This window comes from Dermacentor albipictus, chromosome 7, assembly GCF_038994185.2.
Source record: "Dermacentor albipictus isolate Rhodes 1998 colony chromosome 7, USDA_Dalb.pri_finalv2, whole genome shotgun sequence".
Taxonomy (NCBI): Eukaryota; Metazoa; Arthropoda; class Arachnida; order Ixodida; family Ixodidae; genus Dermacentor; species Dermacentor albipictus.
Genome location: NC_091827.1, coordinates 76078752 through 76094108, shown reverse-complemented (window position 1 = coordinate 76094108; position 15357 = coordinate 76078752). Strand labels below are relative to the sequence as shown.

General features: G+C 48.7%; 2 protein-coding genes across 3 annotated transcripts in view; both read left to right on the top strand.

Moving 5' to 3' along the window:
- Positions 1–15357, top strand: part of Pli (E3 ubiquitin-protein ligase pellino) — a 136406-nt gene that overhangs the window by 8794 nt on the left and 112255 nt on the right. The gene's annotated exons all lie outside the window — the stretch shown is intronic.
- LOC139047419 (uncharacterized) overlaps positions 10169–15357 on the top strand; it is a 50052-nt gene continuing 44863 nt past the window's right edge. The window contains exon 1 of the mRNA XM_070521246.1: positions 10169–10238. Coding sequence (XP_070377347.1) covers positions 10169–10238 — 70 coding nt within the window. The remainder of the gene's footprint in view (positions 10239–15357) is intronic.

Genomic DNA, 15357 nt, shown 5'->3' with positions numbered 1-15357 from the left:
TCTGCACCTTTGTGCGCTCGCATGTGTGTGCCCGTATTTTTTCGAGTGTGTCTCGCAAGGAAAAAGAGGGAGAGAAACGAGGGGAAGGGAATGTCGGGCAAATGGCGAAATCGTCGCCGTGCGAGTGTCTCGTTTTTTTATACTGTGTGGCCGCCGTGTTGGCGTATTCGCTAGCATGGTTCAAAGTAACTGAGGAGTTCGGGGAGCTTTAAAAGTTCGCGCTTGAAGGGCAGCACTACTGAATCACTTCGTCTATTAAAGAAAAACTTCGTTATTCGGAGGTCTGCCATTAGAGAAGACCTGGAAATTTCTGCGAATTTGTCGGTTGGAATTTTTCACCCTAACTATCGCTTTCAGTCAAAGAAATTCGTGCCAATAGTGGTTTGCGCCAGCGTTGTGGTGTGCCAAAAAGAAACGAAATTTTGAACCTACGCTATCTGCAAGTGGTGTCTTTCGCCGGTTTTTGCGAATGTGAGTCTTGGCCGGGTCGTTTCAATATCGCGAAGCACACGATTCAGTGCAATCCGATGGTGCATTCCAACGGACTTCAATGCTTACTTATTAGTAATTAGGCCGTTGGCAAAGCTATTAATTGCCGATTTCTTTATTGCGCGCGTACCGTTATTGTCGTAGTCTGCCAGGGCACTTGAAAAATGCCAACTGGTAAACATCCTCAGTGAAAAAAACGTTGCGCAGACTTTTTCCTGAAATGTCGCGTCGAAACGAGCCCTTCCGCACGTTAGTCCGACATCACGGACTGCGAAGTATTTTCTCGCGTTAAGGCCGTTTAGCACGCAGGAAACGTTATCAAAACTTGCGAGATATACTTGGCTCCTTAATAATGTTTTCACACTAATTTTTTCACAAATACAGGCAATTCTATCTCTGTCACACGGCAAATCTGATGTCATTTACAACGAGTGCCATTCGTTCAAAATGACACTTCCAACTGAATTAGTTTGCGGAACTCAAATTGATTTGGGTCCGAACGCGTTCTCTCAACTGCAGGAACGTTCGTATCTACAGAGACCTTCAATGACACGCGTTTTAGGCGGCGTGCTTTTTAGTTCTCTTGATTACTGTTTCGTGAGAAACACAAACTGTAGCCCGTTTCTATGCCGCATTGACGGTCAGCGCCCGTCCACAGGGAAAGAAATTCAACGAGAGCGAGCACTCCTACCGAGCTCAGCGGCCGATTTGATTGCAGCGCACCAAAGCGCTGACATTAAAACCTGAAGCACACTTTCGGTTTGGGCGCGCGCGTTTTGAACGCTAGTTGGAACGCGTTCCGCGCTGATGGACGCGACATTTGCTTTCGCTTCTACTGCTGAACCGCGCCGGGTCATATAGAGGAATCGTCTTTTTTTTTTCTTATTTAGTAAAATGTGCCTGCGAGCCATCTTTACAAGCCTCTATCGAATCTGTCCTTTGTGTATCTGCGCGACGTCTGTGCGACGTGCAATTTCATGAAGTAGACGCAAGAGGCCTTGTGAAATCGGGAAATGTTGATTTTGCTCTATACGGGGTGTTTCAGCGAACAGTTTCAAAATCGTTTAAAGGTTGCCTGTAGCAGATCGCTCAATTCTAGTTTATGAGCCGGTCTACCCGAAGCGGCGGGCACTACTTGCACAAGAAATTGAAATGCAAAATCGACTGATTAACAAGAATTCACCAATCAGCTTTTTAGCTAACTATCTTATGACCTATATTGCAGTTTACAAATTCTAGCAGTGCACTTCGCAAGGCGCGGATCCTCTTTGAACGAATTCTCAGGGCGACACCAGTTTCGAGGTATAAATACGCGAACTTTGCGGAGAAATGCATTAGTGTTCCAGTTGCTTGTGTGCTTCAGTGCATGAAACGACGTTTCGTTAACGAATTGACTGGAACGCCAACCTGTGCCGTTACACGGTCCGGTCGTGTCTATCTCTTCCCTGCTCTTCTTCCACCACTACTTTAAACGTCTCCTGCTTATTTCGACTAGCGGCTGGTTGATGCTTCCATCCACGTTAAATCCGAGCGTGTCTGGAAACTGTACGTAACGTATGCTGGTCTCGTTGGGTGAACCCCTTCACGAAACTTCGTCACACCTCCAGCATATCCAGCGTCGCAGTCGCGAGACTAAGACAGAATGGCGGCTGTTTTCGTCGTTTAAGCACTCGTGGTCCTTGGAGCCAATCGGGGCTCGCCATCTTGGTCACATGCTCAAACTGGCCAATAATAGTGTGTGCCACGAATTTTTTTCTTTTGATGATGTTTCAGGTTTAATGGCGCAAGGGCCAGGTATGGCCAAAGAGCGCCATGCTGGTGGTAATGATTATGTCATGGTCTGATGGGCTCTGTGAATGTAATGTGACTTGGCTGTAAAGGGCCTAAAAGAGTTTGTGTAAATTGCATAAAAATTACACGTAATAAAATTATGGCAACGATTAATGACATGTACTATGATCACTAAGATGCATTAAAAAAGAATGATGCATTATATAAAATATGCGAGATGCTAAAATTGTCTAAGAGCACTACTGCCTCTCTTTTTCTTTTGTTCTGCAGCGTACACGTGCCTCATGTAATTGCGAATATTTGCTCCGGTATGTTTTTGACCTTGGGCAGCCAGCTCGAGCCTTAAATAGCAGTGCACTTCCCTTCGTGTTATTGTACAAATTTTCCTTTCTAATTTGTTTTTTCTCATTGTTGTAAATCTCTACGGTCTTGTCAATTTTTTTTTTGCATCCAATTCGCTGTCTGTTTCTTTTTTTTTCTTCTGATAACTGCCCGCTTTTTATCTACACTTTCAATTGCATTGTACTTGGTTGCCAACTTTATCAATCTTTTCCTGCGTTCTGTGTGCGAGATTTTTAGGTACGGATATACTAGGCACAGAACATTTTTTTTCCCCGATGCTCGCGTCAGCCAACGGATGGCATTAATACTAGCGTGACTTTTTTCTTGTTGTCAGTTATGGCCAAGTGTCCGCTCGTGCTGAATTTCTTTCTCTGACTCCTCTTTTGCTTCCCCCCCCCCACCCGCCTCTTTCTTGGCATTTGTATGTATATATATAGTGCGTCACATACGAAGCAATAATATATAGGTATGCGTCGTGTAATTGGATGCAGCATTATCAGTAAATGTCCATCGTGTCGCAAAATATGACGCGTATATAATTCATGCCATGAAAGCGCACATGTGAACACAGTTGCCATCGAATGAGCGGAGTGACTTGTCTCTGCGACCAGGGACCCGCAAGGTATTGCACCCCCTGCGCTCGCAGACGGTGGTCGCCAGGACCCCTGGAAGCACGGAGGTGTATAAAGGGCACGGGAGTGGGCGTAACTCTACGTTGAGGAATCGTAGTACGTGTAAAATGTAGTTGTTCCCTTGAAAGCACCACAGATTAAAAAAGAAGACTGCACCGGAGCTTGATGAAGCTCCGGTGCAGCTCTGGTGCAGCTCCGGGAAGCTAGCGGAGTTCACGACTTCTATGGCGGCCCTTGCTTGCGCAACGTTGTCTCCAATGCGTGAGTGAAGCGGAATACAGCAGTGCACCTCTCGGTGTCCCTGCAACTCGCCGGCTCGGCGAACGCGTCATGATAGAGTGGCTGGCGTTCGTCGCTGCTGTTTAGCGCAAAACGTACGACGACCCCTATCTCGGCGTTCTGCCTCGCCGGCAGCCTGGCAACTTTCGCAGCTGTCGCGACTGGGACGGCAGCGTGTGTCGCGTCGTTTGCGACGTGGGCAGCAGAGTATCGCCAGGCCGCAAGGCGGCAAGCGTTGATAATCTGTGAACAGACAACGCGGCTCCGGTTGCATTTTTTTAGCTCGCGTCACCGCGTGGCGTTGAGCTTCCGTTACTTGGTGACTCCCTGAAGTTGAACCGAGGAGGGGACCCTCGACACTGTGGCTGGGTCGCAGGAAAGTAAATACACAAATACGCAAAGGTTCTGACCAAGTAGAATATTTATGACCAGATGCAACGGTGCAAGTCGAAACTTATTTCCACGTTTCTGAAGCCACGTACCGGCTTTTTGTTCACGGTGCAGTTAGACACAACGTCGTGGTCAGTTTGAGTGAGTAGCATGGTACGTGAAGATGGGGAATGAAACCTGACTGGACGAGTTTTCGTCGAGCTTTTGACCGTGGCTAGGTCGCACTTCCGCCTTGCGTGTACTTTTTCTTGTTCTTTTTTCGATTGAACAGAATTAAAGATCCTCTTGTGGCAGATAACACAAATGTAATCCTCGAATCTGATAGCTCGAACGGACGGACGAGAAATCTAAGTGGAGAATCGGTTAAGAAAATTTCGGCAATTACCTTTTAAACAAGTTCGCGACAGATCTTGTTATTTGAAAGTTGAAGCCAGAGAGTTCTCGAGGCACGTCGGCTTAGGAGAAATCTTGAAGTTAACAAAATGACATTTGATACATTTCAGGAGCAAAATAACAGGGGAGCCAATATTGCCGTTCGATGCGAACTTCCGGAACGCATATCTCTCGAAACTTGTGTCGTCTCCGTAATTTCGTTTCCAGATGACCCCCCCCCCCTCGAAATCACGGGCCGTGCACTTCGTAAAACTGTGAATACGTGCCGTCCGTCGAGGGGCTTTTGCACGCGGCGCCTCCCGCCGTACAGACACGGAGCAGTAGGTCGCTCTGCGTAAGCGTTCTGCGCGCCTTGTTTGAACGCAGCGTTGCTGGGGTTCTATCGGCGGCGTTATTGTTCGCGCTAGCGCCGGAAACGTGGCGGTCGAGCAAATGCCGTTTGAATATGGCTAGGCTAACCTTTCAGTTGAGCGCGGCGAACAGCTGCAGTTTTGTTAAGGTCGAGCTTTCCCTCCCCGAGTGCCGCGTGAGGCAGTGAGCCACGACGGCAGCGCCATTACGTGAGGATGGAGGTCTCGCGGCCTCTGTGCGCTTGTATTGTACACTTGCAGTCAACAACAAAAAATAGCCCTAGTTGAACCTAGTCGAGTAGCGATAGCTACAGATCCCCGGATGCGCTTAGGCTTCGCTTCTAGTTAGACATGTTATCAACAAGCCGAGTTGCTGGAGGATCGAGGGCCGTGGCGTGACGTCACAGTGCGGCCACGGCTCAAAGTGCCGCGACGGGGAAGAGGCGAAAACCTGGCGTAATGTAGCTGTCGCTTCAAAAAAAAAAAAAAAAAGTCCTACATCTCCACTTTTGATCTCGAATGCAGAGCCTGGCGGGTTAATCTATAAGCGTCCATCTAGTGAATTGTCCATTACTGCCGCCGCTGATTGGCTAACCATGAGAAAAGGAAACTGGCTTTACCAGCCCAGCCTATCGGTACTTGAGCGGCAGCCGAAATGTACGTGCCCACTAGGTGGACGTTTACAGAATACCCTCTTCGGGGTGGTCGACGAGTCTAACTTAGGCGCCGTTTCCTCGACGTATACGAAAACTCTTCTTTCGCAAAATCCAGCCTATATTTGCCGTTTTATATTCTGCCAAACTAGGTTGAATTTAGTTCCCTACGGCCCGTGCGGGTCTTCTTCCACTGGGTACCGGTCATCGTGGTACCGGTGCAAAGATCGAGAAAGGGCTACACGGGCTATCAGGTCTGACCTCCCTGAGAGAGACAAATAAGAATACAAATTCTGCAGTTTTCCGTGCGAAACTGTCCGAGTGAAGCATGGAACTCCAGATTAATTTTGACCACCTAGTGTTCCTTAACGGGCATCCAGTGCGCAGCACACGAACGTTTCTTTTTTTTTTTATTTTGCTTATTTCTTTTGCCATTTCGCCGCCATCGAAATGCGGCCATCGCGGCGGGATTCGAAACTACGACCTCGAGCTTGGGAGCGCGATACCGCTGGGAGAGACAGATGTAGTGGACAACTATGTCAACGTACTACTCTCTTCATCGCCCGCGATTTGAAGTTCACGGCAGGACGAGGGAATCGTCACCGGTGTTTTGTGTCGGCAGGCGCTTGCAAATTTCCTGATCTCGTCACAAAACTTATTCTGCCGTCCTCGACTGCCTTTCTGGTCTGTCGCGTCGTTTCTGACCACCGTTCATCTGGAGCTCCCGCGTATTACTTTTAACTATATTGTAGTCTACTTACTCGCAACTGGAACGTCACGTGGGCCTGAATATAAAGAACTGATGCACGCTACTTTGAAACGAGGTAGCGCATACAGTTTGCCGGCGTAGAAGTATTTACGTGCGTGCTACTTGGCTAGGTGGAGAAGGCTGCAGGAATGTAAAATGATTTATTTATTTATTTATTTATTTATTTATTTATTTATTTATTTATTTATTTATTTATTTATTTATTTATTTATTTATTGACCCTTTGAAGGGCCCCGGAGGGGTATTAGATGAGGGTGGCACAAGGAACATTTTGCAATTACGTAGTCACAAAAGTACCAAAAGCAAAACATGAAAAAAAATTGAGCCCCTTAAGTACCTTTACGTAATTTTAATGCGAAATCATTAGGACTTGTCCAAGTTATCACAATAAATTAAAACTCCGCCTTAATTCACTTTAGTCCACCTTAACCTACCTTAATTCAGGTTAATCCACTTTAATTCACCTGAAATTTTGAGTGGGCCACTGCGTGTGTCCGACGCCGTGGTAGTTCACCGCAAGATTTGCGCCTTGCGAGCCGCAGCAGGTCCAGCGCCGGGAACGTGACGTCATCACTTGGTGGCGTGAGTTTCCTTGGCATCCGATGTTAACGCCGGACGCTCGCCGGATTTTCCGCTTCATGGAGAATATAAGGCTTTCTCCTTTATGTATGTAAAAAAAAAAAAAAAAACTGAAAGAAGGAATGACTTTTTTGTAATGATTTCCCTGTGGACAACTAATAGTGTTCATTTCGAATCAGCCAACCAACGTTGTACGGGAGCCTGTTGAACAAGGTAATGTTACGATTTCATCGCAATTGTATTCCTCTGCGAGCTTCTTCAGTTGAAACAGGGCGCTTAGTCTACGTTATCGCCGGGACCGGCCTATCGTGAACGGTGGATGATAAGGAAGCAGTAGAATCGGGCTAAATGAATCCTTGCGTTATATAAAGCAGCCAAGGCGAGCAAATCAGCGACGAGGTAGTAGCGCTGCTTTCATAGACACCGCCCCACGGAACCCGATATGCGTCTCGGAACAAGTGAGCCTCGGTAGAGGGCGTTCCCATATCCCGACTTTAAAGGACATCGGTACGACGAATTTTTGTTGTTGCTGGAAAAAAAAATTTTTTTTCGTGCGCATTTTTTTTTTGTACGTCGGCTTGTGGCTCATTGGCGCTACGTGACGTAATTAATACCCCGCGACGGTGAGTCGTACGCTCCGTCGTAGGCGATGGTCAGAGGCGGCGAGTGTGGAGCGGTGGCTGTGGGAATCGGAATCCGGGCCAAGGAGACCCGAAAAAAAGAAAGAACGAAACGCTAGACTGTGCGTGGGAGGGAGTCGTGGCGGACCGAGCCTTTTGTTTGACGTCACGCGCCGTGCATCCGGCGTGGGCGTCGGTTTCTGTAAAAGCGCGGGACCCTATAGTGCGAGCGGGGCACTTGAGTGGACATAGGGACGTGTTATCCCCGACAGGTGCTGTATGCACAATTGTGCACGGCAGATGGTGTAGCAACTGCAAAAGCACTGATGGAAAAGTTGTTTTAAACGTCGCGTACATCTTCAAACACTTCTGATTAAATCTATGCCGATCGCTCCTGAGTAAGATGTGCAAAGTGTTTTAGTGAAGCCAGTTGTAAGCTAATAGGGCTGGGCACTTGCCCTCTGCTTTCAGTAGGCCATCTTGTAGTGGCTCGATTTCTTTCATTTCTTTTTTTTTTCACATTGCTTTACAGCAAGGCACATTCTTCGAGTAGCTGAATAGATGTTTTCAGTTTATGCTAGGACGGGAAATAGTAAATGATCTCGTAGCTGCCGTTCCTCTATGGAGTTTTGCACGGAGTATGCCTTCTGTAAACTTGACAAAACTCGGCGAAGAACTTAAAATTCTTGATCCGTTATGCAACTCTGCACTTCGTTCATTTTCTGGTTTCTGAAGATACGAGAATTGCGTTGAAACTAAATTTTCAATCAACAGAATCAATTGGCGCCTGAAGGAGATGTACGTTGTACCCGTTACGGAATACCGCCGAGGCAGGTGCGAGCATCATGAAGTTACTTCAGAAGTGGAAGATCTGGTAGCGCGATCTTGTGACGCTGTCGTTCAAGGAACATGCGAAGCCTGTTGGGAACCCATATATATGGAAAATATATATGGACTCCCATATATATTCCTTTAGAGAACCATATACAGTAACATTAGATGGTGATGATGCTGATGTGGCAACCGCCATTTGAATCGGGCGGCTGCAAAGTCTGTAGCCAGTTAGAGTAGGTAGCACGACTAGTATTGACAGCTTGCGGCGATTTGTCAAAATACAATGCGTTTGAAAAAAAAAAAGAAATAGATAATTGTGTCGCGTCAGTGTGTTCGCCGAAGAAGAAATCGTACCTACTACCAATGCTTTATACCAGCAGTTAAAGGGACACTAAAGCGAAACAATAAATCAGTTTAGACTAATGAAGCATTGTTTGAGAACCCTGGAGGCAGTCATTAAAAATTATAGTTTGATCATTAGGTGAGAACATAAAGGTCCAAGTAACAGTATTTGGATTTCGCGCCGAAACCCAAGCGCCGGAACGTCAGCGTGACGTCAGGGATTCCAAAGTATGTTTTCGCATTTGGGCCGCGTTGGCTGAATAAAGGCTCCCGAAACTTGCCATGTTCAATATTTGGTTCCTTTAGAACACAATGTAGTCAATCTGTACCGCTACATATAATTAGTAGGCCCTAGAACATGCCATCAAAATCCAAGATGTCACAGCCCTCAGGTGCGGAAGCTTACGTATAGGCGTCGACACCCGTATCTCGTTCTTGCGCTTTTTTGGCTTTCCAAACGTCTTATCGTTGTAAGAGTGGTGTTTTTGGTGGTGTAGGCCGGTAATTTACTGATGCAGAAGAAATCATTTTTCACTTTAGTGTCCCTTTAAGGAAGGCGTGGTAGGTTACTGCAGTGTTCGCCGCGTGCGTGCGTGCGTGCGTGCGTGCGTGCGTGCGCCCGCCTAAACTCTGCGTCTCAGGATGTCGCTGCCCGTTTTGTTGCTGCCATACGTCTCCGGGGTGTTCCACAAATCCTGATACGCTTCCGCGCAAGCCAAGGCCCCCCTCTGGCGGCCGTTGGACTCGTGCTCACTCGTCGTTTGCACGTGCCGCCCGCGGGGGGCAGTTCGCAAAGCCGGCTCGGGTGCTTCGCGGGCTCTGTGGTTATAGTGAGTGCGCGCACAGCGTGACGCCTTCGGCATTGTCGCCGTGCTTGCGCTGGTCGGTCATCGTTGTCCGAGTCCCGTTACGGGCGTGGTTTCCGACGCAGCTGCGAGCGGGGCACAAAAGAGCGGCAGCCGCGTGGAACGTGTTTCGGCCGCGTGCCTCGGGATCTCTGCGCGCACGCTATGACTCGACGGGAGTGTGCGGGTCATCTTAATGGGAACACGTTGGAAAGCTCCTGCGGTATAGATACGTCACTCCATTTTTTTTTTCAGTGCTGATTGGAACATCAGTGTTTACATTGCTACAGATCTTGCAGATGTATGTCTCCGAACTGGCGCTAAGCTGTAGGATTTCTTCTCAGTGAGTACTGTTTTATTGCCGTGAGAGCCGGCGGGGGGGGGGGGGGGGGTGGAGCGGTGAGCGTGCGTTACCATGGTCAAACGCTCGGCCATGGCCTGCGCGTGGATGTCCGCATGTCTGAGGGTGTGTACACCGCCCGCTTGGAGGTAATCTTGGAGGCAATCTCCGGCGAGTGCAAAGCTTGGGCAAACCGAGATGGCCGGTGGCTGCACGTGCGCAGTCTTCCCGGCCACCTAGAGCTTTAGGTGGCGTAATCACGAGCTTTTGGAGACGCGTTGAAGGGAGCGGCCGCAGGAGCGTTTGCTCCCCCCTCTGCGCGCTGCAGTTCATCACGCCACCGTTGTGACAGCGACTGTACGCGCTCATCCAGTGAGATCCGTTCTCATTTGCCTGTGCGTGCGTGGCACCATGCTTATTAATTTAGTAAGTTCGTGAATGTTTACTGCAATTTATACGTCCGATGAGGCTGCAAACGTTACTTCGTATAGTTGTAAGGAATGACACGACCGCGACCGACATGCATGGCGTGTCGTCGGTCAACCTGACATTAATTAAGGAGAAGCAGAGCGGCGGCTGCTGCGACGAGTGTACGTATTCTGCGACGATCACTTTTGACGACAGTGGCGCCGTCAGGCGCGCTCTGGTTGGCTGGTTGAGCAAAGTCTGACGAGCTGACTGGCTAGTCGACCACTACGTCACGCGAAGGCGATGGCATCGCCGAAGTGATCGTCGCAGAATACGTCCCGATCGAGATCGAAAGTGCCGTATATTCTATGCTCGCGACTTGCGACTCGAGCCATGCTAGATTCGGGGTAATGAAGATGATGCTACATAGTAATGAATGTGATGCATAATGGAGATGATGCTGTCGCTTCGCCTTTCAAGTCAAACGGAAACTTTGCGTGCTATACAGAGTTACGTAGGCTGTAGTTAGGAAAAATGTAACTTTCTTTTTTTATGACGACAAAGTACTGTTTGCTGTAATCCTATATTGTCTTTTGTGCGGTGAGAGCTTTTCTGTGTTGTCTGAAAGCCACATTTTTAAATCCTGTTAGCGTGGCACAGTTTTGCGAATCGGTTGGTTTGGTGTCTTCTATGTGTTGTTGCTTTGGTGGGTGGCTATTTGCTGCTTGCGAAGAAGTGCGTACCTAGCGCACTCCCGTTGTCGTTTTAGCACACCTCTAATCCCAAGCTAGCAATTTATTCATTCCGAGTCATAATTTAAATTTTTGTTGTGTCTGTAACAAATGCATCGAGCACAGTTTTTTGTCCTGTTTTTCTTGCTTTGGCAACCTGCTACTAAATTAAGGGCAGCTGCTACGAATCATTTTTCCTGCTACAAAATCTGCTACAAAAACATTGGGCCATTCCCGCCACAATATTGTTAACATGTTTCGTTTGAAGTCAATGCAAGCAAGGAAGAAATCCAAATTCCAGAGAGTCAAAATGGCGGACTCCGTGTCGGCGATCTGACACCGTGATGGGTGCGGGAAATGAACGTTCCAAGCGTGTTTTGATTTCACTGATGTCAAGGGGGCTCAGATTAGAAGCCACAAAAGAAGCAAAAATCTTACAATTTGTGCCAACTCTGCATTGAGTATATGCGATGTTATTTTTGAAGAAGTGACATCGAGGATACACAGTTCAGCGCAGCAAAGTGAGTTCATCGAACGCACTCGCCGGCACGTGCACATAGAGGCAGGTGTCGCTAAACTATATTATTGCATGACAGCTTGCGAGTGACATTAAAGGGAAGTGCACTAGCTCAAAGTGACACTAAATTTGCCCGTGTGACGCGCTGTATTAGTAACATAACTCTGCGATTTGTTTCGCAAGCAAGTCCTCGTAATCCAGCGAATGTGACGCTCAGTTACCATATCTGCACCACGGGAGATCTTTCGGCGAGTCGCTTTGCAGCAAAGCAAATCACCCGGCACATGTATATACTGAACTCGCGGTCAGAAGTGTATTCTGTGCGGTCGTTGTTTTGAACAAATATATTCGTTAGAACTCGCGTCAGTTGATTCAGTTTGCTTTTGTTCAAGAGAACGCGAGTTCGCGGTTACGATTCACCGCTACTGTGGCTGCACTCCGCGCTGTATGCGGTACACATGTGTACGCTTTATGTACCAAGCTGTCGGTGTACCGAGGTACCTGTTAAATAATCGCGGGTAACGCAAGGACTAGCCGCACGTTGTGGCGGACTGCATAATTGCCATACCGAGTCTTATTATCTCAGATAATCGTTTTAAGTTGGGACATGCAACAGCAGTTATGGGAGACCGGCGACATACTTGTTCGCATATCACTTGAAATATTAACGAATGGGTCCCGGGTTCGATTCCCGTGCGCGGCGGGCCGCATTCCAATAGGGCCGGAGTTCAAACACGCTCGTGTTAGATTTAGGTGAATGTTCAAGAGCCCCAGGTAGTCATACCCCCCCCCCCCCCCTTCCCCCTTCATTTCTAGGCATACCTCATAATCCATAGTTGCAGTTTTTGGTCTTCAAACCACGCAATTGAATCATTCAGTAACTTTTTTATCAACCCGGAAGCATAGGGCCCGCCGTGACCACGATATCGCTCTGGAAAGCACACAATTGCAAATAAATAAATAAATAAATAAATAAATAAATAAATAAATAAATAAATAAATAAATAAATAAATAAATAAATAAGCAGACACCTCGTTCTTCCTGTCCCTCCGTGTAAAGGTGAGCAGTATGCCCCTGCTTTGTGTGAGCGCCCTTATGCGCACGCCGAAAGGAAGCACTCTATACCAGCGAGTTTACAAGATGCGTGTTTACCCTTTCGCGTCTACGGAGAGGCCCCTGTTTGTCCTCGAGTATCTGAAGGACACTTGTCCGCGAGCGTGGGTCGCAGCTCGCGGGAGATACGGCGCTATCGCTTTTCGCGCCCGCTTTACGGTTTCAGGCGCGAGCAACGTTAGGTTGCTCGCGTGCTACTACCTTGTCAGTGTCACGTCCGCAGAATTTTACGACTGTTATAATGTTCACAGGTTGGCAGGTATGCTACGAAACCGTGCACACATACCACAGTTTCACTATGCGCCACTCGATCCTTTGTAGACGATAAGTTATCTCCGTCACCGCTGTGCCGATGGTTTTACTGGGTACAGCTACGCCATTGCGAGCGGTTCCGGTAATTTGCAAACGTAGCAGGTCCCCACTGCACACGCATGGACGCGTAGTTCGTGGTTCTAATAAATGCTCATCCCATCGCAGAAGTATAAAGCCGGTCTGCCGTTGTCAGCAACGCGTAGCCAACGTTTACATTCTTTTGCGATAGGATTTACTGTGCCGTTCACTGTTAAATGTAACACTTCAGTTTGCAGCCCTCACTTTACTGGTGATTCCGCCGGCTGCAGCTATGTCAATGGATGGTCTCCGAGACCTGGAGGCCTTGGTCAGTGCGCTACACTGCTCTGTAGAAAACCAACGTTATCGATCCACAATTAATCAGCTGCAACGCCGCACCACGGTACACTTGCCGGAGCAGTTCCCTTTACGTCGTGTGTTCCCTTTAACAGTTGTTTTTTCATCCACTTTAATTTCCATTAATTTATCATTACTTTATTTCATTTATTAAGCACATGCAATTTCCCCTATGTTGTCCTTGGTGTCAGTGTTTGCTGGCTTCTCATTATATGACTAATAATTATCGGGTCCCTCGGTTAACCCCCTTTCTTCTCGTTTATTACTTAACGAGAGTCTCGAATCCGGCAACATTGATGCCTTCAGGTAGCATATGTGGGTTTATTGACCAGTTGCCTTCACCCGAAAAGATCACGTTCTCGTGACGCCTGCGGCAAAAAAGACGTTCCACGTCCGCCGCCAAGGTCTGTGTGTGGGGGCGCTGGCTAACACTCCCAGGGTTCTACTAGTACACATAAATACCCAAGAAAGTGGATGGGGAAACGCCGCCGCGGTAGCTCAATTGGTAGAGCATCGCACGCGACATGCGAAGGTTGTGGGTTCGGTTCCCACCTGCGGCAAGTTGTTTTTTCACCCACTTTAATTTCCATTAATTTATCATTACTTCATTTCATTTATTAAGCTCATGCAATTTCCCCTATGTTGTACTTGGTGTCAGTGTTTGTTGGCTTCTCATTATATGACTAATAATTATCGGGTCCCTCGGTTAACCCCCTTTCTTCTCGTTTATATATATATATATATCTGAGAGAGAGAGACACCATCAGCTTCGGCCAGGCGACTTCGCGTGACAGCTGGTCCAGAAATGTCGCTGCGGCTTCGCCACCGCGACCTTTAATTTTGAACCTTGCAGAGACGCACACGAAGCCCGGGGCTCTGTGGAAACGCTGGCACAATCTACACTTGCAGAAGTGTCAACTTTAATGTCCCGCTTTCGCGTCGTCTGTTTAGTCCTTCCCCGAGGAACGTCCGCCTTTACGCTGAAGCAGCATAAAAAAATACCGTAGACCACTTGGGTGACCCGCGCCGCTTAGGCCGACTTTGCTGAGGCGCTTGGCTTCTCTTTCTGGCTGTTTTATCTTCTTCCGGCCTTTTGAGCCCGCATCGTGTCCTTTTAATGTTTCCACGCAGCGAGCGCCGCCGCTCGTTTTATTATTTTTATTTTCTCGATCCGCCTAGCCAGCTCAGCGAATAGGTGTTTTCTCCGACGGCTCGCTGCCTTGCGGGGCCAGATCGCGCGAGATCGCGGCGGCGACGGTCATTGGCGGGGGGCCATGTGGGGGGGGGGGGGGGCGTAGAGAAACGTCGGTGGGTCCCCGCCGCAAATCGTCCGGGTTCCGTGGCGGACGAAGAGCGCGAAAGTGCATCCGTCCTCGACACAGTGGAAGTTTGGAGAAGGCGGCCGCATTCTCGACAAGAGGTGGTCGTCTTTTCATTCTCCCTCTCGCTCTCTCTCTCTCTCTGTCGAAGAACACTTTCTAAGCGTTGCGCGAGGCCTCAATAAAAGCGCGCCGCTCGCGCTCCACGCTGGAGTTTTCTGAGCAGCGCACCAGGTGGTAGGAAATGGCGGTCGTTTTTTCGGCGAGACCGATGAGCTGTCCGCTGCGGTGCGAGTACCGATGGCTCTCGCGGCGTTTGTGTGAGCAGGCGTCGTTACGAGGGGGCGGGAAGGCGCGAGTGTCTTCCGAGTGTGGCTGAGGTCGATAACGCCACGAGCATCCTGGGTGCGCTGCGCGTCGTGTGTATGCTCGGGCATTTTGTCTCGGGGGGCGATTTCCTGCGAACTTTGTCGCTCCTAGAATCTGTGAAATGACTGACGACTGTCGGTTCAATCTGGAAGTATATGTTACCGTGTGTGTGTGTGTGTGGTCGCTTCGCTTTCTGTAGAGAGAGGCGACGGACTTTAATGAAGTAAATTCAAGTAAGACGAAAGTTGGCAGGAACGTGGTGGCTTGAAGTGACGTCAAGTGTGGTCGCGTACCAAGGACTGTCGCTGGAGCCAACGCTTCGACAAGGGGAATTGTCTTCCTCGGGGCCTGGCAAAGAACGAGTCCCCCTGTCTTAAGGGCTCGTTCGAGCGACCTTCCTTGTTTCCCGCACACACCGTTGATCGCTGTATGTACTGTGAGAAAGAGTAGGCGATTCAGTCGTCCGAGTGTGCTCCTTAATCGAGGACTCGCAGTGGCGATGACCACCGCGCAGGCCAGGGGGATCATCCAGTGCCGATCTTTCCAGGGGTCCTGCAAGTCACA